The sequence below is a fragment of the Quercus lobata genome, chromosome 2 (genome assembly GCF_001633185.2).
Source record: "Quercus lobata isolate SW786 chromosome 2, ValleyOak3.0 Primary Assembly, whole genome shotgun sequence".
Classification (NCBI taxonomy): Eukaryota; Viridiplantae; Streptophyta; class Magnoliopsida; order Fagales; family Fagaceae; genus Quercus; species Quercus lobata.
In genome coordinates, this window is record NC_044905.1 from 38617847 (window position 1) to 38641851 (window position 24005).

At 36.6% G+C, this 24005-nt stretch overlaps 1 protein-coding gene across 3 annotated transcripts; it reads left to right on the top strand.

The window, feature by feature from the left end:
* The first annotated feature begins 661 nt into the window (after window positions 1-661).
* LOC115975533 (protein LIKE COV 2-like) lies at window positions 662-20132 on the top strand. 3 transcript variants are annotated; one of them, XM_031096338.1, is made up of 8 exons: window positions 666-895; window positions 2132-2184; window positions 2330-2439; window positions 4818-4985; window positions 14807-14904; window positions 18534-18660; window positions 19501-19616; window positions 19750-20129. In XM_031096338.1, exons 1-7 carry the CDS (start codon window positions 791-793, stop codon window positions 19599-19601), a joined length of 762 nt encoding a protein of 253 aa, XP_030952198.1. In that variant the 5' UTR covers window positions 666-790; the 3' UTR covers window positions 19602-19616; window positions 19750-20129. The 3 variants fall into 3 exon arrangements, with proteins under 3 accessions (XP_030952199.1, XP_030952201.1, XP_030952198.1); XM_031096341.1 differs by lacking the exon at window positions 4818-4985 and having other exon boundaries at window positions 664-895; window positions 19750-20132; XM_031096339.1 differs by lacking the exons at window positions 18534-18660; window positions 19501-19616; window positions 19750-20129 and adding an exon at window positions 15060-15731 and having other exon boundaries at window positions 662-895.
* Window positions 20133-24005: the final 3873 nt, after the last annotated feature.

The window sequence follows — 24005 nt, forward strand, 5'->3', positions numbered from 1 at the left end:
AGAAATCAAAAGAAGTTAGCAATTTTATCCACCACACCAGATCTCTTTTCCACTCGGACCCATAAGTTAAGTTCTCTTCTTTCCCCCAATAATAATATTGTTTGCTTAACAGCCGAACGATGTTTTCTATTTTTGTTTGGTTTTGAGTAATTTTTGTAGGTACTGTCCCATTAGTTTTCAAAAAGGTGCTCTTGGAAGTTGGAATAGAGTTTTGGGTTGGGCTTCAAACGATTTTGGGCCTACCTAAAAACAAAAAAAAGCCTCAAAGATGATAAGTTAGCTGCTTGTCATGTTTTTAACATTTTATTTAGGTTAAAATGTAAAATTAACTCATTAACTTTTTTTAGATTTTATTTCAGTTTTTAACTTTAGTTTTATTCATTTCAATCTTTTAAGTATCAAATTTATTCAATTAAGGTCTTTTCGTTAACTTTTGTTAAGATTTTTAAAAACAAAATGTGAAAAATATTTTTTAATCATTAATTAAATTTTTTTAATTTAAAAAATTTATAAAATTAAAAAATTAATCACAACATTTAATAAAAATTGATGAAAAAACTTAATTCAATAAACTTGAAAGTTAGAAGATTAAAATGACCAAAAACAAAATTAAAGAGACTGAAATGAAATTTAAAGAAAGGGGAGAGTGGAGACTTTTTATTTTATTTTTTTTGACTTTGAAGTTTAAAGTATTGTTAGAGTCAAGAGTTGTAGAGCGAGAGAGTTGGATTGGGAACAGTTCAGTTAGATAAGAAAAGATCAAATCAACTCTTTTTCTCTTTGATTCTCAATGGCATCAACATCGACATCGACATCGACGTCGTGTCCGCTGAACGACGTCGTCGCAGCAAATTCTCCCCCAAACTCCCCAAATTCCTCTTCCTCCACTCGCAAGGTCAGTCACACTCACACTCTGGACCCTTTGCCTGCCTTCAATTCATAACATAATACAGCTACTACTGCTGCTGCTACTACTACTACTACGCTACCTTTCAATAATGTTCAATGACACTTGTGTTCTCTTCATCATCCTATAATTTCGTTACTTTTTCTTGCTTCGGAAACTTTTTAGCATTTTACAACCTACACACCTAGTAAGGTACAGCAGACTCTCACACGTCATTTTTATTAAAATTTTAATTTTGATAAAAAAAAAACCTAGTTCAATCTGGTTTTAAACTCAATTTTGAAGTAGTTTAGGTTTGTTTGCAATTTTGGTTTTAAGGATGTCTAAATAAAAAAATAAATATGGTTGAACAAGTTACAAATTTGTATGAGACTCTATGTATGTATAGTATAATTTTATGTTCAATTAAACGGTTGACTTAAGAAGGACTGTCCGTAGCTTAAGTAAAAGATAGATTTGCATAATGGTACAAAGAGTTGCCCACTTATTTTTTATTTTTGGTTTCAAACTCGTATTTTTTATTTTGGGGTATCTAGAAAAAAGAGAAAACTAATAGGATTGGTAGTGGAGATCAAGATAGAACTTTTACCACATTGAAATCTTACAATATCTAGGAGAAATTTAAATTTCCTAACGATTTGGAAGGTAGAAAACCAAAATTTAACACCTAGTTTCTTTGGTATGGACTATGTACTCTAAATTTTTTATATCAAATCTTGTAACTGTTTTGGGAAGATTTTGTAATATAATATGGTGTATTTGATCTAACAATTTTTAAAAAATTATAATGAAATTAGAAAACTTTAATATGTGTTATAGTGCATTCCATTTTACACTTTAATGATTTATGTTCATTGTATTATTATATGTTAAAATCTTTTAATATTTTAAAAATGGACTCCATAGCTCCACCATGTACATGCAAGTATTTGACTCAATTCAAATAGCGCATGATTTATATAAAACTTAACTTGCATTACTGCAGTTCCAATCTTGACTCACATTCTCGTGTCTAAGAATTTCTAATGGAGCATTTTAGATGGATTGTTTGATTCTAGTATTTCGCTCACTCTTAAGTTTCTACAAGAGACAAAAAGGAACCACACTCCAAGCTTTAGAGTTTCTGTGATGAACAGAGCTGAACTTGTATCCATTTATGCCCTGTGTTAATATATAGTACATGAAACTTTAATGCCTACAGCATTGACTCCTGCATTTTGTCAGGCTTGCTATGCTGTTCTCCAGAGTTGGGTCTCACAGAAGTTTATAACTGGATGGTAATAAGCATAATAATGGATCCATCCAATCTTTCGTGGACCTTTCTGTTTTCTTTTTAAAAATATATGTGTGTGTGTGTGTATATATATATATATATTGTTAATCTTTCTGAACAAACTTTGGTTTTGAATGGTGAACTTGTAGTGTGGTTCTCTTTCCTGTTGCTGTTACATTCTTCATCACATGGTGGTTCATTCAGTTTGTTGATGGTTTCTTCAGTCCAACATATGCCAGGCTTGGCATTGACTTATTTGGTAAGAGTTTATAACCCCAATTCAATATTTTTTTCTTCTGTTTGGGGCTTTGACAGTGAATGCTTATTGTTGTTGAATTGTTGTCTGCTTTTATCTGGACATTTTCTAGAGGAAAATTTTTTTTTGGTGTTGGAGACTGAATTTGTTTATGACACGCATATGATCAGCCCTCAGCATTCCTTTGAATAATAGAAAATGCTGCATTATTTTTTGGAAGTCTCTTACTAGTCAAAGTTGATATCCAATTGTTGACACAAGAGTGTCCAATAAAGAGCCAACAGACCCAACAACCCTTGTTGTCTTACAAGCCTAAATAGAGGAATCTCGGTTTGGACTTGGAGGCCCAAATCTACCCCAATTATCTGTAGCTGGTCCTACTAGTCAAAGCCCATTAAAGGCTGATCCTACAACATTTAATTGATCAATCTTGATGACCCTATTGCGTTTATTTACTCAGTCTTGAAATATGCTGATTGTGGGAAATACCATATCATTTATTTTCATTCTTATTTTATATATATGTTAATGTAATTGGAATGGGAATTAGAGAAAGTGATTATTATTTAGAAATACTTGTGTTATACTCTGTATCTATTTTGTTTTATTACATTGAGTGGTGAGTGTATACAGCCCTATATCCTTTGTGATTTCCTTTGGGTGGTGAAATTTCCGTATCCCATTGGATTTTACATAGGTGGTGAGCTTCTTGTGTGTGGGTTCAATTTCATGTTTTTTTTCCACCCCCTTTTCTAGTATCAATTCTTGTCATGGATAAAAAGGTATATAGAATGATTTAGTGCCCATTTGGGATTTCTATAGAAGTAAATCCTTAGCTGTAGAGTTTTAGTAATAAAGAGCTATAATTGATAGGTTTTTTAGTGTTTGGCAAATTACAATTATTAAGTTATTCACCAGTAGGGAAAAACTCCAAGTGGTTTCTTTTTGGTTGTGGAATTCAAACCTATTTACCTTATTCGATAACAAGAGAGTGAGACTTTACCAATTGAGGTAACTAGAACCTAGTATTTCTTGATTATTCTTAAACAGTAGGCATCAGACTTGCAATATGTTTAATGGTATTTGGCTGTTGTGATAGACTAGTTGATTGATTTATATTGATGGAAAATGTTCAAACCCGTTTGACAATTAACTTCTTCCAGAAAAGAAATATTTCAAAATTACATTGAAATAAATTGAGAAATTCATAAGAAATTGCAAAATATTTTCATATGGGTGAAATTTTTTGAAATATATCTTAAGTTTCTTATGGTTTTAAACAAAAGGTCTTCCTATAATTAATAATATGATCACTTTTATCAAAATAATTCCTACTCTTTATTGTCCTAGTCTATATCTTAAATCCAAGTTTCAATTTTTGTTATATTTTCAGTTCTTCCCCTCAACTCCCTCTGTTTTTTGCCCTTAGATCTGCAGTTATAATCTGAATAATGTTAGTGCCATATTTTACCAAACCAGTTAAATATTTCATTTCAGAGAGTTAGGTTATTGGATATGTTAATGTTTTCAAGTAATTGAATCTGCTATTCTGGCAGGTGGGGTTGTGTATCCGTGGTTTACTCCCCAGGGGTGGGTCCAAAAGGCCCTGCCTCTGTGAGGTTCTGCGTCATAAAAAAAAAAAGGTATTTGACTCTACAATGATGTGGAAGATGTACTCATTGCATTTTTGGGCATATGAAATCATTATTTAAAAGGTTGTACTAAGTGCACAAGGCTACTGTTTTTGTGAGGTCTAGGAGAGGTGGTTGGTAGGCGGCCTTATCCGCAATTATTGGAGAGGCTGATTCCCATACTCAAACCCACCTGCATCCAGAAAAATGTCATCGCCTTATTTTCTCTTCATTGCTTATTGTGTTCTACCAGTCAATAAAATGTGGCACCTTCAATGTCATAGCTAGAACTATGAATACAGGGTGTGTCGTCATTTTTATGAGTTCAAGTGTCAATTTTTTTTCATCTTGGTGGGTTTTATTTCTAGTGCAACAGTATTCTGATAGTGTCTCTTTAGCAGTTTTCTAAGAAATACCTAGAGGTCATCGTAGGTAGTAGTGACAGGTACTTTATTTTGCTCTTGATGAGTCTATGCTGATTTGTAAAAGAAAGTTACTAGTCATTCTGTAACATTATGTTCTCTTCCTCTGCCGGGGAGGTCTTATTTCCACTTGGTACTCTATCAAGCCCTATACCAGGAAAGATTGCTCTGAATCTTATGAACTTGGTGTTGGTTATTTCCTTTCTGCTTCATTATGTGATGTAATACTCTTTGTTTTCATTTAATTGATATTGATTAGCTTGATGCTTAAACAAGTCTAATATCTCACTGTATGGGAATCATCATTGAATACTTCTTGTTCTTGCAGGCCTTGGATTTATTACATCACTAATTTTCGTATTCTTTATTGGTATGTTTGCTTCATCATGGGTGGGTGCCACTGTTTTTTGGATTGGAGAATGGTTTATAAAAAGAATGCCCTTTGTTAAGCACATTTACTCGGCCTCCAAACAGATTAGTACTGCTATTTCTCCAGGTAATACAGTCATTTTTGGTCTAAAGATCCATTATTACCCTGAGTTTAATATCTTGTTGGAATTTAGAATCTATACACAATATATTATTAGGGTAATAACAGCCACAGGTTCAATGACTTACACATCCCAAATTACTATCATGATAGAGATTGTAAACTTTACTTTCTCAAGATTGCACTCAGAATTTAGGTTTTTAGTTATTTTTCAATATTTTGTTATTTTCCCCCAGCCACTTTTTGAACAAGGACTTCCAGCCTAGGGAGTCCCGTAGGGGGAGTAGGGGTGGTGAAGGTTTATTGTGTCTGATCTTACTTTCATGTGTTACTTATGGTCTTAAGGCTTGTCCAAAAATACTAATTCTATGGGCTAAAAAGCCATATATATCGGATATAGATAAGTGTGTATGGGATGAGTGCTCCCACCCCTTCCCCACCCCATCACCCTCCCCCACCAAATATACCAACACCACTGTATACACAACGTTATCCACCACCACCTTCTCACTCTCCACCACATACACTGATAATCTGGAGTTTTAAGGAGTCAAAAGGGATCCACGGTGAACAAGTGGGGTACTTGGGTCCAAGTAAGAAGGTGTTGTTTGTGCATGAGCCCTTTTGAAGACCATCTAAGACTTGGTATTTGATGAAGGGCTTGAATGCACCACTTTTGTAATCACAAATATTCCTTTTGCCATCAATTTCTTCAAAAAGAGCTGCTGCCCAATATTCATCACTTGCATCTGTCTGCAAGATCCGTTTACCTGGTCCTGGAATTTGTAAGGGAGGAAGTTTTTCTGATAACCTTTTCAATTGTTGGACTGCTTCTGTGTCAAACATGTAACAGGGGGAAAATTCTGATTTCTGGGTTGATTTAGTGGGAAGAGGTTGACCTTTTAAAGTCTAGGGAAGGACTTTCTGATAGTATGGGATTAATGGAGGTTTCTGGTTGGACAAAAAGAAAAAGAGAAAAAGCAGTTGCTTCTACAACTCCAATCTATGGAAGGATCACAGAAAGAAGCTACTTAGGCCCTTGGTACCATCAGAATTAGTTCCATTTGATCTCCACCTTTCCACCCCCTTTACCCTTTGGTCCCTCCCACTTTCAACCCTACCCAGCACAACCACCCTTCTTCCCACATCATGCCTTTTTACTACAACCTTCTACTGGCCTAATCATTTTGGTTAGGTTCTCCAACAATCCCATCCTGCTCCAGTTTCAATACTGCTATCCACAGCTCCTTCTCCGCCACTTAGCAAGCTTCCCCCACCCAAAGTTCCACATAATAGGCCTCCCCCACAAAATAACTTGAAACAGCTCTCCTCTCCTCCATCTTTTCAACCCAAGCCTAGCCCCCAATCTAGGGTGATAGAGAGGAATTCAGTCTTCTTTTGTATCGATTCTAAGGTTTTTTCTTTAGTTTTTGTTGGTGGCAGAATAGATTCCTACTCTATTCATGAATGTTGGAGTAAGTATCATGGCTCTATTTGGGCGGGAAGGTTGGGTTTGGATTGGATCATTGCTTGTTTAGCAGAATGACCTCTTTGGAATTTTAGCAAACAACACTTTTACAAAAGAATGCGGGAGAATTCAAAAATCTTGGAGATAACCAACCAATCAAATTTGGGCTCTTTGTTTGTGGAAATCTCTATTTATCACAATGGTGCCTCATAAGGCCCAACCTGAAACCTTTTGTGAGTTTGGGTCCTCGATGAAGCAGCAAACCAATATAGAGGACATGATGTGCCTCTCGCGTGAAGGGTGTGTGGGTTTGATAGCTCGGCCAAGCTGTTGGGAAGTTGGGGAAGGATCAGGCATCGACGACAATGACGCGAGGCTGGAGTTTGTGCTTCTGAGCATCGGCGTTGGTGTGGGTCTTATTTATGAGGCTAATTTTGTTGGTTTAACTGATTTGGGCTTCCACGAAGCAGAGAAGCAGTTAGAAGTGATTCCGAGCCTCAACGTTGGTGTGGGTTTGTCTTCTGAGGCTAATCTGCGTGTCGATGGTGGTTTTGTGGTTGTTCCACCTGTTATGGGTCTTCTGATGTCTTTCTCAGTCTTGGAGTTAGCTGAAATGCTCCGGCGACAACAATCGTTGGGTCTAAATCTCTTCTCTCTTCTATCTGAGTTGGGTTACGACTCAAACGATGCCGTTGCACCTAGGCAGTTTTGGGAAGATCCTTTGTTGATAAAGAAGGGTCAGGGGTAGAGGGGAATGTGTTTCTCATTTGTTGTTTGTAGATGAAACTATTTTGTTTTGTGATGCAGAGGTGGAGCAAGTCCTACATGTTAGATTGCTGCTTCTTTGTTTTCAGGTTGTGACTGGTTTGAAGGTTAACGTAGCTAAAAGTGAGATGGTTCCTATAGGGGAGGTAAATAATGTGCAAGCTTTGGCAGAGATTTTGGGTTGTAGGGTTGGGGCCAATGACGTATCTGGGTATGCCATTGGGGGCGCCCCACAAGTGTCCTATTTGGAACCCTATTTTGGAGAAATTTGAATGGAAGTTGGCAGGGTGGAAGAAGTTGTATTTATCAAAAGGTGGTAGGGTTGACTTTGCTTAAAAGTACGCTATCTAGTCTTCCCACCTATTTTTTATCTTTGTTCACCATTCCTACACATGTGGCAAACAAAATTGAGAAGCTTCAAAGGGACTTCCTGTTGGGTGACTCTAAGATACATTTATTAGGCTGGGATAAGGTGTGTTTGCCTATTGCTAAAGGTGGTTTGGGTATTAGGAAATTGACCACTTTCAATAAAGCCTTACTAGGAAAGTGGCTTTAGCGTTTTGGGATTGAGGAGAATAAGCTTTGAAATTTGGGGAAGAATGGGGGGAGGGAGGACCTCTAAGTTGGGAAGGGGTGTTTATGGGTGTGGTTTGTGGAGAAGTATCTGGATGGGTTGGGAAGTTTTTAACAAAAATGTCCAGTATAAGGTTGGGGTGGGGGATAGGGTGAAATTTTGGACAGATAGATGGTGCAGAGATCTTTCTCTCCATTTGGCTTTCCCAGCCTTGTACAATTTTGCTGCAAACAGAGAGGCATTTGTAGAATCATCTCTGATTTGTCAAGGAGTAGGGGATAGGAGAACTTGGGATGTTTGTTTCATTCGAGGTCCTAATGATTGGGAGGCAGATGTGGTGGATGATTTCTTTCGTTTCTTGGCTTCCAATTTACCTTTCGTGACTAATGGTGATCGTTTGAAATGGAGGTTGACAAAAAACGGGGCTTTTACTAGCCGCTCTTTTTACCATAAGCTACATGGCTCTTCTTCAATTTCTTTGTTTGGACAACTGCGTGGGATAGGATCCTCACGGGAGATATCTTGAGACTTAGGGGTTTTGATTTCGTTGACTGTAGCATTATGTGTCGTTGTTGTGGTGAGACAGTGGATCATTTGTTGTTACATTGTGGGAAGGCTTAGCGGCTGTAGTGTTTTGTTTTTAGGATTTTTGGGATCTCATGGGTTCCCTCATGTATGGTGAGAGATTTTCTATTTAGTTGGTGGAATTGGTTGGGGAAGCATTCATCTTACATTTGGAATCTAGTTCCGCTGTGTTTGATGTGGTGTATTTGGAGGGAATGCAATCGGCGGACGTTTGAGGATTTGGATAGATCTGAGGGCCAATTGCTTGCTCTCTTTTCTGGTTCCCTTTTTGATTGGGCTAGGGCTTGGGGACTCACATCTAGTGACTCTATTCCTTTACTCCTTAGCTCTCATTTTCTTTGTATTTATTGACTTTTTTGTCTTTGTTTTTTCTTCTTTTTTGTAATTTTGTTCTGCTGGTGCTATTTTGCATCTAGTAGTTTTTTTAATATACTTTTTCTTACCTATCAAAAAAAAATAAAATAAATAAAGGGTCAGGAAACTTGCTCTTTGGCTGTTGAACCTTTGGCTTTGTGGTATCCTAATGGAGGTTCAGATTTTGGTACTGAGGTGAGTGTTATTGATGGGTTTTCTTCAGAGGATGATTTAGAGCCTTCGGAATGGGTGAGAACAATGATCAAAGGTTTGGTTCATATGTGGGGTTTCCTATTGCTTGCTGTGAGAGTCGGTACATTGCTTTCTTCCAAAAACTTGAGAGGGTTTGGGAAAAACAAGTTGCCGCTGTCAGCACCCAGGTAGGTAATTCAAATAAAAAAGGGATGCGGGAATTGAGAAATTTGGTTTTCACTATTGATTACGATGGACATTCTGTTTGGAATACCAGAGGTAGTGTGAAATCCTCTGGGTAGCTGTTTGTTCATAATTATGAAACTTTTGTCATGGAATGTGAGGGGTTTGAGTAACCCTTATAAGAGGGATGTTGTGAGGAATTTAATTAAGTAGTGGAAATGTGATGTTTGTCTTCAAGAAACCAAACTAGACAATACTAGTTCTACCATTGTCAAAAGTCTATGGGGCAGCCCTTATATCGACGAGATAGTTTTGGATGCCATTCACACAGTTGGGGGGATACTGTTAATGTGGGACAAAGGGTTTTTGAGAAAGTTGAATGTGTGGTTGGTAGTTCTTCGGTTTCTATTTTGTCAAAGGGTGTGGTAGATGGCTTTGAATGGGCCTGTTCATGGGTGTATGGACTGAATGATGATAGCCTTAGGGATCTGATGTGGGCGGAGATGTGGGCAGAGTTTGATAGTGAAAGCTCAATTAGTGTAGAAACACTAATGCTTGTTTAGACCCTTAATTTTAAATTATAGTTTAATTACTTTTACTCTAACTTAACTAAGTGCAGAATAAGAGTAAAAGATGCGCAATAAACCGGAACACTACTCTAATGCAAAAGCAAGTACAATAAGTGATAAATGTAAAGTTTAAAGAGTAGGGAAGAGAGATGCAAACACAAGATAACACTGAGATGTTTTATTGAAGAGGAAACCAAGTTCTCGACGAAAAACCTCTTTGCGGCCCTCCAAGCCAAAATCGATCCACTAGTGAATAAGTTGGAGTACAGGAATATCAAAAAGACCCTCCAAGCCTAATGTACTTGAGCCCTCCAAGTTCTAGCTACTAACGGACTTCTCGAAGTTTTGTCTCACTAGTTATCCGGATCCCGCAATTCTGCCCGATTGTATCCGCCACTCAATGGCTTCTTCCAATGTTTTCCATAAGCACCAAAACTTCTCTTAACACTCAGAATGGGTGATGTAAGTGTTTGAGCTAAGAACCTCTCAAGGATGTACAGATGGAGAGGTAAGAGTAAATGGAAACTCTAGAGAAATAATGTAGAGGATTGTGGATAAACAATCTCTAACTCTCAAGTGTTTGGCTAGGGTTTTCTTTTGCAAAAGTTTCTTCTCAATACTCCTTGTTTTTCTTACATTTTGTGGATAATGAGGGTTTATATAGTGTTAGTAAAGATATGAGAAAAGGCACACTCAAAAGTAATCAGGCAAAGAGTTTTGCAGGTCACTTGCAACTTGGCCTAAGTCGCGAATGATTTGTGAAATCCAGCTTATCAAAGACTCTTCAAATTCCAGCATGTGCTTCTCACGTGACCTGTTTCGCGGGTCAGCTTGTCAAATTTGATTGTAATTCTGTTCACCAAACTTTCACACACAACTCTTACATTAAATCACACAAAAATACAGGGAAATGATTGAACGGAATTACAATCAAATTTGACATGAAATTAAAGCTAATATAAAATATAATTGTAAATCACAACTTTACATATAGTATGAGATCACAGTGGACTTTGGCTTGGTGTTTGTTTGGTGACTTTAATATTATCAGGTATTTGATAGAGAGACTTGGGTGTACTTCGTTTAGCCCAGCCATGTTTAAATTTTTGGATTTTATTGAGAAGCATCTTATGGTGGATTTACCTTTGGTGGTAGGTGAGAATACTTGATTTCGTGATTTTGACAACCCTTCCATGTCCAGAATTGATGGAGTGTTGGTGTCAGTGGGCTGGGAGAAGCATTTCTTAGATTTGACCTAAAGATACTCCCCTTGGGTGGCATTAGACCATTGCCCTCTTCTTTTGGAAGCGATGGAGAAAAGTTCCTTTAAATTTGAAAATGTGGCTAAAAGTGGAGGGTTTTGTGGAGATGATTCGTCTTTGGTGGAATAGTTATCACTTTATGGGGCCCCCTAGTTATGTCTTAGCTTGTAAGTTGAAGGCTTTGAAAAGGGATTTGAAATATTGGAACAAGCATGTTTTTGGGGATGTGTCTTTTAGGATAAAAATGCATGTTGATTGAGCTTTTAGATCTTGATGTGGAAGAAGGGATGCAGCTTTTGAGCCAAGAGGACAGAGATAGAAGGGTTGTGGTTAAATCTGATATTGATTTTTTGGCTTCATCTAAGGCTCTGTTCATTAAAGAAGGGGATAATAATACTCGGTTTTTCCATAGACTTGCTAATTCTCATAGATGAACTAATCATATTAGGGGTGTGGAGGTAGAGGGCACTTATGAGGATGATGAAGATATCCCTGATTAGGTGATTTTTATAAGAAGTTGTATTAGGGGCCGGAATCTTGGAGGCGTACTATTGATGGCTTAGATTTTGCTAGTTTAGATGAGACAAAGACTCTTTTCTTTTTTTGGAGGAGGAGATTCTTGAGTCTCTTAAGGAGGCTGAAGGTGACAAGGCCCCTAATCCTTGTGGGTTTACTATGGCATTTTCCAAAATTGTTGGAGTGTGCTGGAAGGGGACGTCATGGATTTTTTTTATAATTTTTCGGATTTCCATAGTCAGCGTGTTTTTGAAAAATCTCTTAATGTCACTTTTCTAAGTTTGATTCCCAAGAAGACTAATGCTATCAATATTAAAGACTTATGCCCTATTACTCTTGTGGGTAGTCTATATAAACTTTTGTCTAAGTTGTTGACACAGACTTCGAAGTGTTCTAGATAAACTCATTTTTGATTCTTAGAATTCTTTTGTTGGAGGAAGATAGATTCTTGATTCAGTTTTGATTGCAAATGAATGCTTAGATAGCAGATTGAAGAGTAGTGTTCCCAGTGTGATTGTTAAGTTGGATATTGAGAAGGCTTATGATCATGTGAACTGAAATGCCTTATTTTATCCTTATGGAGAGTATGGGTTTTGGGGCAAAGTGGGGAGATGGATGAAAGCATGTTTTGCTACAGTTCGGTTTTCTATTCTTGTTAATGGTTGCCTTGCTGGCTTTTTTGGTAGTTCTCGTGGTCTCTATCAAGGGGATCCCTAGTCTCCACTCTTATTCCTTTTGGTTATGGAGGTGCTGAGTAGGTTGTTGAAGAGAACGGAAGAGGTTGGTTTTCTTCGTGGTTTTCAAGTGGGAAGAGTGCAAGGGGGTATAAATATTTCTCACCTTCTTTTTACTGATGACATTATCTTAATTTGTGATGCTTCTAGGGAACAACTTTTATACATACAATGGTATTGTTTTTCTTTGAAGCTATTACGGGCTTGAAAGTCAAGGTTGGGAAGGGTGAGATTGTTCCAATAGGTGAGGTAAAGAATCTGAATGCTTTGGCTCGTGTTTTATGTTGTAAGTTGGATAGCTTGCCTATGATTTACTTGGGTTTGCCTCTTGGGGCTCATTATAAGGATTCATTGATTTGGAATCCTATTATAGAAAAGATGGAGGTGAGATTGACTGGTTGGAAATGTCTTTATTTGTCAAAGGGTGGTAGACTCACTCTTTTTAAAAGTACTTTATAGCCTTCCTACCTATTTTCTATCTTTGTTCACTATCCCTCAAGCTGTGGGGGTTAGACTAGGAAGGATTCAAAGGAATTTTTTTGGGGGGCTTTTGAGTTTTTTAAATATCCTTTAGTGGCTTGGGAAGACGTTTGTTAGCTAGTGGAGGTAGGTTGGTTGGGGATCCAGTGGATTGGGTTGTTTAACCAAGGTTTACTTGGAAAGTGGTTGTGGCGCTTTGGGAAGGAAAGTAGCCGTTTATGGCATCAAGTTATAGCAATGAAATACGAAGTGGCTAGAGGAGGTTGGTGTACTAGAGGTGTAAGAGGATCTTATGGGCGTGGGATGTGGAAGGGTATTAGCACAGTTGCAGAGAGGTTTTTTGGACAGATAGTGTATGTTGTAGGGGAGGGCCACTGTATTCGTTTTTGGCATGACCCATGGAGTGGACATATACCTTTAAAGAATCTTTTTCCAGATCAGTATGCTTGTTCTCGGTCCAAAGAAGCTTGGATTTCTGACTTAATTGTTTCTACATCCGAAGGAGGAGAGAGGAGTTGGAATCTACAATTCCAAAGAGCTCCTTATGATTGGGAGTTGGAGGCTATTGGTTCTCTTTTTGAGCTTCTTTACTCCTGTATGCCGAGAGGTGTGGGGGAGGATAAGCTATCTTGGAAGTTGACTCCGAATGGTGTGTTTGATGTGCGCTCCTTTTATAATTTGCTGTTTGGTGATTTAACTGTTGTTTTTCCTTGGAAGAGCATTCGGTATGTAAAGGTGCCGCAAAGGGTGTCATTCTTTTTATGGACAGCAGCCAAGGATGGGATACTTATTATTGATAATCTTGTTAAGAGAGGTCAATCCCTTGTTAATTGGTGTTGCATGTGTTAGTGTGATGGGGAATCTATTGACCATCTCTTACTTCACTGTAAGTTGGCTTATGCTCTATGGTGTGAAGTTTTTCATGTGTTTGGAGTCCATTGGGTAATGCCAAAGACGGTTATATCTCTTCTTTTTGCTTGGGAGAATTGGTTTGGGAAGCATCAGTCAACTATCTAGAATATGATACCAGGTTGTCTACTGTGGTTAGTTTGGCAAGAATGAAATAACTGAATCTTTGAAGATAATGAGCAATCTTTAGATCGGTTAAAACATCTTCTTTTTGGTACATTATTTCAGTGGGCTCGTATTTGGGGTCTTACACAACGTATTTCAATTCCTGCTTTCTACAATTTGTTAGCTGTTAGCTCTAGCTCTTGAGCTTTATGTATCTTCTTTATGTCCAGAGCGTTCATCATCATGAACACGATGTTCAATTTTTCAATAAAAGTTTTATTACCTATAAAAAAAAGTGTTTAGATGCATCTTTAGGTAGATTCTAAGCTTTTTCTAATAAGCATGGTCATTGATTAATTTTGTGGTTAAACAAAAGATACTTATGCCATAAAATTGTGATGCTAATGGTTCCCATTGATGACAAAATTAGTAGAAGTTTGACTAGAACTATTGCCAATTGCTTCTCTTTTTTGCTGAATTATTAGTTTATTACCAATGGTCTTCTAAGCAAGTGGCATCTCCTTCCCCTTAAATGTGAGGTCAAAATTTTAATCCTGTTTATACAATTTTCAGAATTATATTTATTTGGAGAGAGCATGAATGAAGTGTTGTTACTAAAGCCAATAGAAAAATAATGTTGACCAAGATCATCAGCTGTTGCTGGCAGGCAATGAGGAATCGCCAATGGTCTTTGAGTTATCTTTAGTATCTTTTGTAGATTGCTTCACCTAAATAGTTCTATAGGCTTTCAACTTTGGCTGATTTTTGCACCAGGAGTCTTGGGTGTTTGTTTTTCCAGAAGATAGGGAAGGAGTCTTACATTTCACATAAAATATTTCAGTTGGGTTTTATGTATAAGTCAGTTTTGTAAGTTCTCAAAAGTTGATATACATAGTGGGCTTGACAAATGATTTTAATTTATTAGTTATATTGGACTTTGTTATGCTATGATCCAGTTTGTTATCTTTGTACATACATTGCATGTTGAATCATGCTTTCATGAGTGAATTTCTCTTAATTATCACTGTGGTGCATCAGCTGGTTCGACTAGTATCCATTACATGGAATTGATTCAGTGCATATTTATAATATAGTATGCTGATAGAGTAAAAAATGATTGTCCTTTTACAGATCAAAATACCACAGCTTTTAAAGAGGTTGCAATCATCCGTCATCCTCGTGTTGGTGAATATGCAATTGGTTTTATCACATCCTCTGTAGTCCTTCAGGTAGATATATCACGTCCAATCTATAGAAGCTGTGTAATGTGTTTTCTAGATAGTTTTTCAGAAGTTTTTACGAGAGCCACCTTGTTATGATATATATATATATATACGTTAGTCTGTTTTGATCTATGTTGAGATTTCCATCTTCTGATTCACAGGTTGCTTTTCCTTGTTCCCATATAACATATAAGAAAGAAACCTGTAAGGGTCCAACTTCCAAGTACTACTTGCTTCAGGACATGGTTTCAGTTGCAGTTGGACATGGAGCTAGTGATCTATTGCCTGATTTCCTTTCAATAATAAATTGATGGCTACTTTGTAAAAGTAGAAACATACCATCTTTTAAGGGGAGGAAAAGATGGATCCTTGCACAAATACTTCACTTTTTTTGGCCCCACTTATGCTTACCAAAGATGTACTCAGACATTTCATTTCCATCAAAGATGTTTTCTATCCTTCCACGCCACCTCTTAATTTCAACCCACAATCACTACCCCCAAACCTTCAAAAGCTTGCATAACCAATGTCCTGCCAATAACCCAACATCTTCAACCGCCCCAAATCAGTCATCATCCACTGCCAATTGGACCACAAGTCCATGGCTTCCCTACAACTTAAACCAATCTATAGCACCACCACAGCAATGGCACATGCATAACCAACCAGATTTTGTCAAAACATTAGGCCCTCACCCACCCCGACCAACTTCACCTAACTTGAATTTTGTGCATCCTGGCTACAGTAACCAGTTCCCACTTCCACATCTTCCCCCTTCCAACTCAAATCCACCACCAAAACAACAAAGTCCATCACCAATGAAAAATCTTCGAGACATGCATTAGGTTGGATGGACATTGTTGAGAATAGACTTGAAAATTCTCGAACTTTGTTTGTTGGTGGTAGAGCAAATTCATATAGTATTTGATAGAAATATGGCAATAGGATTGTTGGATCTTTTGAATTGGATTGGAGGATCTAAGGTGGATGGTGGACAAAGCAGATGAAACAATCCAATTTATTTTGCTTTTTGGGCATGGGGTTATACACTTGATACAATGCAAGAATGCTAGAATAAGATGGGGGATTTCTTGGTTTGCTAGAATTCCACAATGGCCTTGGAAAGGAGTGGTGTGTATTCCTGAAGGAATGAAGTTTAGGGGGTTGGTTGGAATCTTTGTCTTCTATCTGAACCCAATTTTTCCAGGCAAGTGGGGGGCATTTTGAGAATAATACGGGGGAGAGGATTTCTAATCAAGGATGTAAGAACTTTGAACTGGGGTGATGGAGGTGATAAGAAATTTAAGACAAGAGAGGCTTGAGAACAAGCTAAAGGGGAGGCAGCTGAAGCAGCAGAGGAGGCTGTCCTGCATTTTATTGTAGAATTGAAACCACTCTAATTTACTATATAAGCTCAGCGAAAAGAATGTTTTTTGATATGCCTAGGACATGGATTCTTTGTGAATCAACAGAGCATTCTTGGCTCAGCATTTTGGGACATAGGGCTATGGCGCTACTACAGTGCTTCCCCAACTTGAAGCGCCTCAGTATGAAAATCTAGCGTTGCTAATGCATGGTCACCAAAGAAGCCCTAAGAAGCATCAAACATTTCCAATGAGACCCATCATGTAATTCTTAGATGGCAAGCACTAGTTCTCTCTAGAAAAATTTGAGATTCTGTACGTGTCTCAGTGAGTGCTTTCTAAGAAGGGCTTGGCTTGGATTTTTCTCCCAATCCCAATATGGAAAAGGAGAATTTTCTGCAACAATTGCAATTGAAGAAGGCAGTGAATACTTATTCAATGAGGGAAACTTATAGGAGACCACATCAATAAAAGTATCCCAAAACTACTCTAAAACATTGTGAATCATGGTAGAAGGTGGAGGTAAAATGGAGGTGTTCTATTATTCTGGGGTGACTTTAATAAAAAGGCTGATGTCCAATGGGTGATTAAAGTTGAGTCCAATCCAAGGATCCCCCTAACATACATTTGGAAAGAGGCTCATCTTCGAATACCCAACCCAACCCAATGGCCAACTCAGAAGAGGAGGCATAGGATGAGGAGATATGGGTTGGTAAGGGCCAAGCCCAAATGGAGAGTATGGCATTACCCCTTAGTCTTAATAAGGCGAGACCACTGTGGTGAGAAATTACAGGCCACAATGAGGTTACCACATGACTGTCTGAAGTCAAGGATTGATTCATTGGTCTCAATAGCCGACTTGTAACTATATTTTTTTACTCCACTGGCATAGAATTGGCCAATTGAGGATGGGAAGTAATGATAGAATTCAAAATGGGGTCACAACATGCTGCCTGTCTACCAAAGCTAGAGTAAATGGAGAGTTGTCGGGAGGCAGTATTTTCTTACTGGATTTTGTCAAGCAACTGCGTATTCCATTTTTTGGTATGGATTGGTGTAAAATTGGGGATGTGTGGGGATTGGACTACATAGAATGTTAGAATTGCTCATAGGTGTGGTTTGTGGAAAGAGTATAAGAGTAGGTGGGATAGATTTGCATGTTATATTATTTGTGTGGCTGAGGATGGAACTAAGGTTAGATTCTGGCATTATATTTGATGTGGTGATATTCCACTGAAAGAGTTGTATCCAAATCTGTGCTCACTTGTGGTTGATAAAGATGTATTGGTTTATTCTTTGTAACGATTGGTTGGAGGGACTCCATCATGGAATATCAAATGTGTTTGTGGCTTTAATGATTTGGAATTAGAGTCAATTGATTTCTTTTTGAAAGATCACAGGGTTGAGTATGGGAATCAGCCTTTTCCTAAAAACAAAAGGGATGGGGGTAAGGTTGTCTATCAATCACGTCTTCAAACCCCATAAAAGTGGGAGTTTTGTGCATTGAGTATGACTTTTATTCCACTATTCCTGCGGGTTCCCAAGATCAATTGAAGTGAAGACCGAAAGGTAATGGTAAGATTGGTGTAAAGTCCTATTATGAGGCTCTAAGTAGTTCCAATGATGCAAGATTTCCATGGAACAGTATTTTAGTGCACTAAGGTACCAAAGAGAGTTGCTTAGTTCATTTGGATAACAGTCGTAGGGAAGATTTTGACAGTGAAGAATCTAGTTCAGACAGGTATCACTTTTGTAAATCAGTATTGCAGATGCAGATAATTTTGTGAAACAGTGGACCATTTGCTAAGTCATAGTTCAATTGGTAGTGAATTTTGGGCTTACATTTTTGTTATATTCAGGTTGCAATGGATGATGTCTAAACTTACAAGTAAATTTAAACTCCTAAGAAATATACCATTAAAAAGTTGTCTCCTGTTTGAAATTTTCATGCATGCTTAACAGTTTTGGAGAATTTGCCATGTCTGGATGGTCCTCATTGTGGAAACAATGAATGAGTTGATAATTAGTATCATTGGCCATAGTAAAGTTGTGCTAGTACTACTATTCAAACCTAGCCTGTTAATTAGGATGGCAAAGTATTGTAGCCAGGCTTTATCAGAGAAAATGGTGTTATATTGCCATAGTATTTTATTATTTATCTACTTTTTTGCATTCAATGGTCAAAATTCTGGATATAAAACTTTTGAGTATTTAGAGATGCCTTTGTTATTCCCAATTCTATTGGATCTGATCTTTGATTGTTGGTTCCAGAGAGATGAAGGAGATGTGGAGTTATGCAGTGTCTATGTCCCAACAAATCATCTATATATTGGTGATGTTTTTCTGGTCAATTCTGAAGAGATCATACGGCCAAATTTATCTATTCGAGAATGCATAGGTATGATTTCTCTTTTCTGCACATCAACCATGGATTCTGATTATGTATTCATGTTCATAGTGGTGTGTCCCTGTATACTATAAATTTTGCAACATGAAGGATAGCTTTCTTTCTTATTGGACATGAGAAAATGTGACAAATTGATGCCATCAGGATGGTCTTTTGTAAGTCATTATGCATTATGGAAAATTATGCTTGTAACATCTTGGCTGGAATGTTGAATGCTGAGGAGTTGCAAAATTAAAATCGAGAAATATTTTGGATTTCAGGGATAAAAATTAGCAAAAATTCAGGGGAAAAAAATTATGGACTAGCACTCAAGTGATATTTTAAGGATTCAAGGAAATCATTTATGAAGATATGAATTAGCTGTCATATATTTTATTCTAATTTTGATTTGGGGAAGAAGTAGGGACAAATAAATAGGTCATAGAATCATTATGCAATACTGGTCCTACTTAAATGGGGACTTGGGAGGGGTGTCTCGGATACTGTCCTACCCTTTAAACATTTTTCCAAGAAGTGGTCGCTCTTAAGACTAAAACCCCTTGAACTTGCACTTGTAAGCCTGAGATCTTTACCATTGCCCCAGACAATGGCCCCTAGCAACTAACAAAGTAACCACTTGATATTAAAAATGGCATTTATTAATGAATGTCTGAAATACTGAAAATATTTCACACTGATCCCTGTACTTGTGGGATATGATGCATTTTTTCATGCCTAAATGCATTTTTGCATAGGTCTATTATTTCAGTTGTCACTTGTGGCAAATGGTTTTCATTGTTAATATTTCATGATTTTACTGCTTCATTGGTTTCTTTTTCCCCCGAAATGCAGAGATCATAATTTCAGTCGGTATGACAATGCCACGGGTGATTTCTCCTACAGTAGGGATTGCTCCTCTAAGTGATGATGTGCATCTGGACACAATAATATGAAGGCATTAAGAACAGGTGATTCTGAAATTGCCTCATCTGTTGTTGGGTTTGGAGGACGATGTTGTTGATGAAGTCCTTGGTTTGTCTGTTTCTTACATTAAAATATTCTCCTTGGTAATATGATTGTTAATATGGGTGTTTGTTCCAGGATTTCATGATGAGGGACTACTTGCTTATAGAAAATACTTTAACAGAATACACCCCTCGGAAAGGCAACATCATGTTTGGTCTCCTTTCCATGTTTGGTCATGGATTCATGGGATAGGGTCATCGGCTACTATGTGGTATTTTTGGTCTTGGCCTCCTCCTATATGTCGCACAATGTTGTATTTTTACCATTTGCTTCTGTAAAAGAAACGCGCAGGTATTATATAAACTAGTAGCTAATCTACAAAAGTTTTTCTTAAAGTTAATACACATATACACATTATAGATAAAACAATTTCTCTACACAAGCTTTCTTAAGAACTCAAAGGTAAGGCAGAAAAAATATTCATCCCTGAACAACATTTTCCTTACAAAATTTTGTGCTATCATCAAAGTATAAGTATAATAGAAATTGATTATTATTCCCCAAATTTTTTTTTTTTTAAATCCGAACTTTCTCACCCAATATCTAAAAAACATATTATATATCTTCAAATTTATAAATCAAAGAAAAGAAAATGAAACAAACACTTTTAGGACCCAAAACCCAACAAAAACACGATTCAAAACCAAAAAGGGAAAAAAATAAATCACATCAAAATCGAAACTCTCTCTCTCTCTCTCTAATGTCCAAAATGGGAAAAAAAAATGTATCTCAAAAATTTTTAACTAGCCAAAATCAAAATGAAATTGAAGTCATGAGACAGAATTTATAATCAATCATTCAAATAGTTGGTAGACACGTCACACATCACATACATATTCGAGTGTGTTATCATATAAACCAAATTCTCACTTCCAAAACAACTAAATAGTAGCCCAAACTTTATATATATATATATATATATATGAAGTGTGAAATCAGTGAGTTGTATACTTCAGACTTTGTGTATAATTTGAAGGCCTGAAAGAGAAAGAACACACTATCAGAGTTCACCAGTGTGGTGCCACTGCCAATTAAGGGCCCTTGAATGAGAAGTCAGAATTTCCTTCAAGATACCCATAAACTCTTAAAGTTTAAGAGTTAGTAAATGTTTCTTGTATCTTTGATTTGGTGAAGTTTGACCTTTATATATATATATATATATATATATGATGAAGTATGAAATTAGTGAGCTGTATACTTCAAACTTTGTGTATAATTTGAAGGCTTGAAAGAGAAAGAACACACTATCAGAGTGCATCGGTGTGATGTCGGTCAAGGGCCCTCTGATAGGAAGTCAGAATTTCCTTCAAGCTATCCATAAACTCTCAAAGTTTAAGAGTTAGTAAATGTTTCTTGTAGCTTTGATTTGGTGAAGTTTGACCTTTATATAAAGGGTCTCGAGTGGGTCTCCTGTTCGATGTCACTTCTTTTATGGGAGATGTGTGGACTTAGTAGAGTGACTGAGAGCGAATTTTGGGAGTGAGTGGGAGCGAATTATGGGGAATTCATTTCCACGTTCCGAATTAGTGGATTTGTGTGATAAATCCCAAAACTTGCAGATGTAGTTAAAAATTACTAAGTGCTGAACATTATATAATGTGGACGATCCTTTAGACAAGATTCCACCTTCTTCTTTTGATGAATCTTCTTGGATGATGGTTTATTTTTGTTCCTCATCAATATATATATATATATATATAGAGAGAGAGAGAGAGAGAGAGAGAGAGAGATCAGCTTATTTGTTGTAGTAAAGACATGGAATGAATGGGAGAGCTGTAGCACTAAAGTGAAGAATTATGGGGAATAAGAAGAGTTAAGAAAGGGATAATTAGGAGGGTTAGAAAAATGGTGAGAGAAGAAAAGCCAAGAAGCCAAAATTAATGACTAATAAATCTCTATTATTATATATTTTAAAGATATTGTAACTATTTTATTATCAAACAAACAAAAAAATTTGCTAAGAGTGTTGTAATTCAATTAATTGGCACTTCGTAGTGTTTCTAATAAAGACATCTAGGTTTCAAATCTCCTCACTTCAGCTTTTCACATTTAATGTATACTTATCAAAGAATTATTATTTATTTATATTTAATATAAAAAAAGAAAAGAAATTTTGTTAGGAAAAATGAGTGATGTAGCTGATGATGTGGCGCAATAGGACTTTTGCAACATTAAATACAGTGCTTTTGTTATTGTATATAGTATAGATAAACTTGGGTAGGGTTTTACATCTAATGTAACTTTAAGTAATATTACATCACTCAATATTTTCTTTTATTGAATGCAAATTTTGACAAATCTATTGTTCGATTTTTTTTTTTTTTTTTTTTTCATTATACTCTCAATTCTTTCAAAATTTCAAGATGATTAGAATCAATAAGTATCTCATCTCTAAAATGCTTGAATTTCAGTATTTTTGTATTTCAAAATTGTGAATAAAATATCAGTTTATAAATTGAATAGTAAAATTGTTAAGAACATAAAAAAATGTAATTTGATCATAATCCAATAAACTTTTGTGTATGAAGAGAGAGAAACAATTAAAAATAATCAAGAAAATATTGATATTTTAATGAAAGGGTATAAAATAGAGAATCAAATGTGGGTGTTTTGAAAAATAGTTAGCTAAAATAGAAAAAGTAAGTTTTTTATTATAAAATTGACAATAATTTTTGCATAAGTTGATATGAATGCTCATACCCTTATACTATGCATGCATGCTCACACGCATGAGTGAGTGGATTAGCAAGTGAAAATTTGTATGTACACGTCTACAAGTTGGGATGACTACAAAATTGTAAGGGCTAGTTTAGAGCATTCACATTTGATATGCCAAAAAAAAAAAAAAAACCACCGCCACTGCCATCGTATTTTAGATCACTAAAAGTCACTTTATTTATTTCACATAACCAGTTTTATAATACACCATATATCTCATTCTTTATTTTACAATTCATCCCATTAAAATAATCTATTTTTTACCCACGCTATCACCAACAACAAAACTGAACCCAAAAAATCACTCCTCATGGCCAAATTCCCTACTGCCAAATCATTTTTTACCCACGCTATCACCAAAACCCAAAACCAAACCCACCCTTGACCCAACAACAAACCACATAGATGACTACCAATGTCAACAACCATCAACACCACCACCAACAACTCACCCTAGCCATGACAACCATCACAACAACCCAAATCTTAGAGGTTGGGCTAAAAATAACAAGGAAGGGGAGGGAGGAGGAAGAGTGTGAGACGGGAACGATGACAACGTGATCCGTTGGGAACAATTAGACGACTATTGTAGTGATTCGAGAACGACAAGGCAATGAGAGAGAGAGAGAGAGAGAGAAAGAGAGGTCTAATTGGTGGATAGTGTGAATAAAAATAGAATAAATGATATACATGTTATAGTCATCATCTATATTTAGATGATACTGTAGCAATATGTAAAAAATTCAACAATGATACATAACTAGATGTGGGTGTGTTTTTGGTATATTTTTCGACTGTATCATCTAAAAATGCAGTTTGCATCACCGAATGCGAATGTTCTTTATGATTTTGGTTTTTACTTTTTAGTCTATGGCAATTGGGGTTTTTACTTCTTAGTTTACGGGGTTAGTAGTTATAGGATTCGTAAAGAGTTATTCTAGGACCACAACATTTACCACGCCATATTCCTCAATTATCTTATATGGTAAACTGTAACTAATTACCTGTCACTTTTATATGGATCCATCATTTTTTCTCTACCACTCACAATTTTCCACATCAGAATTGTAGCAAAGTTGTGGCTCAAAAAGTTGTCCTAGATTTTCTCATTTGTAAATCACAAATACGCATAACCAAGAGCACATGCCCTAAGATAAATGGCCTCCTAGAGTATAAGCATAAGAAGCTGATCAACTGTGATATTTGCATTTACACGTCATAAGATAAATGACCTCCTAGAGCATAAGCATAACAATTTGATCGACTGTGACCTCAGCGTTTTGGGGTTATTGTCATGCTATTGTTGCTCGAGCTGTTGCAACACGGTGACGTGATTGGACCATTCTAAACTAAATGTGGTATAGGTTCCCATCTTGTAGGATGTCTGCACAGAAGCCAACTACAAGATGTTACGCAAATTGGGGAATAAACCCTCTAGATTTGAAGAAAGGGGTGAAATTCACCTTAACTCATCCAAGACTGTGGTATGGGATCTTAGTCTAAGAGCATTTAGGATGCTATTATAGTTAATACCTAAGTAAGAAAGCCACACGAGTCGCCTCTTCTAATCATTTATTTTCTCTACCAACAAAAAATAAAAGTAGAAAAGAGTG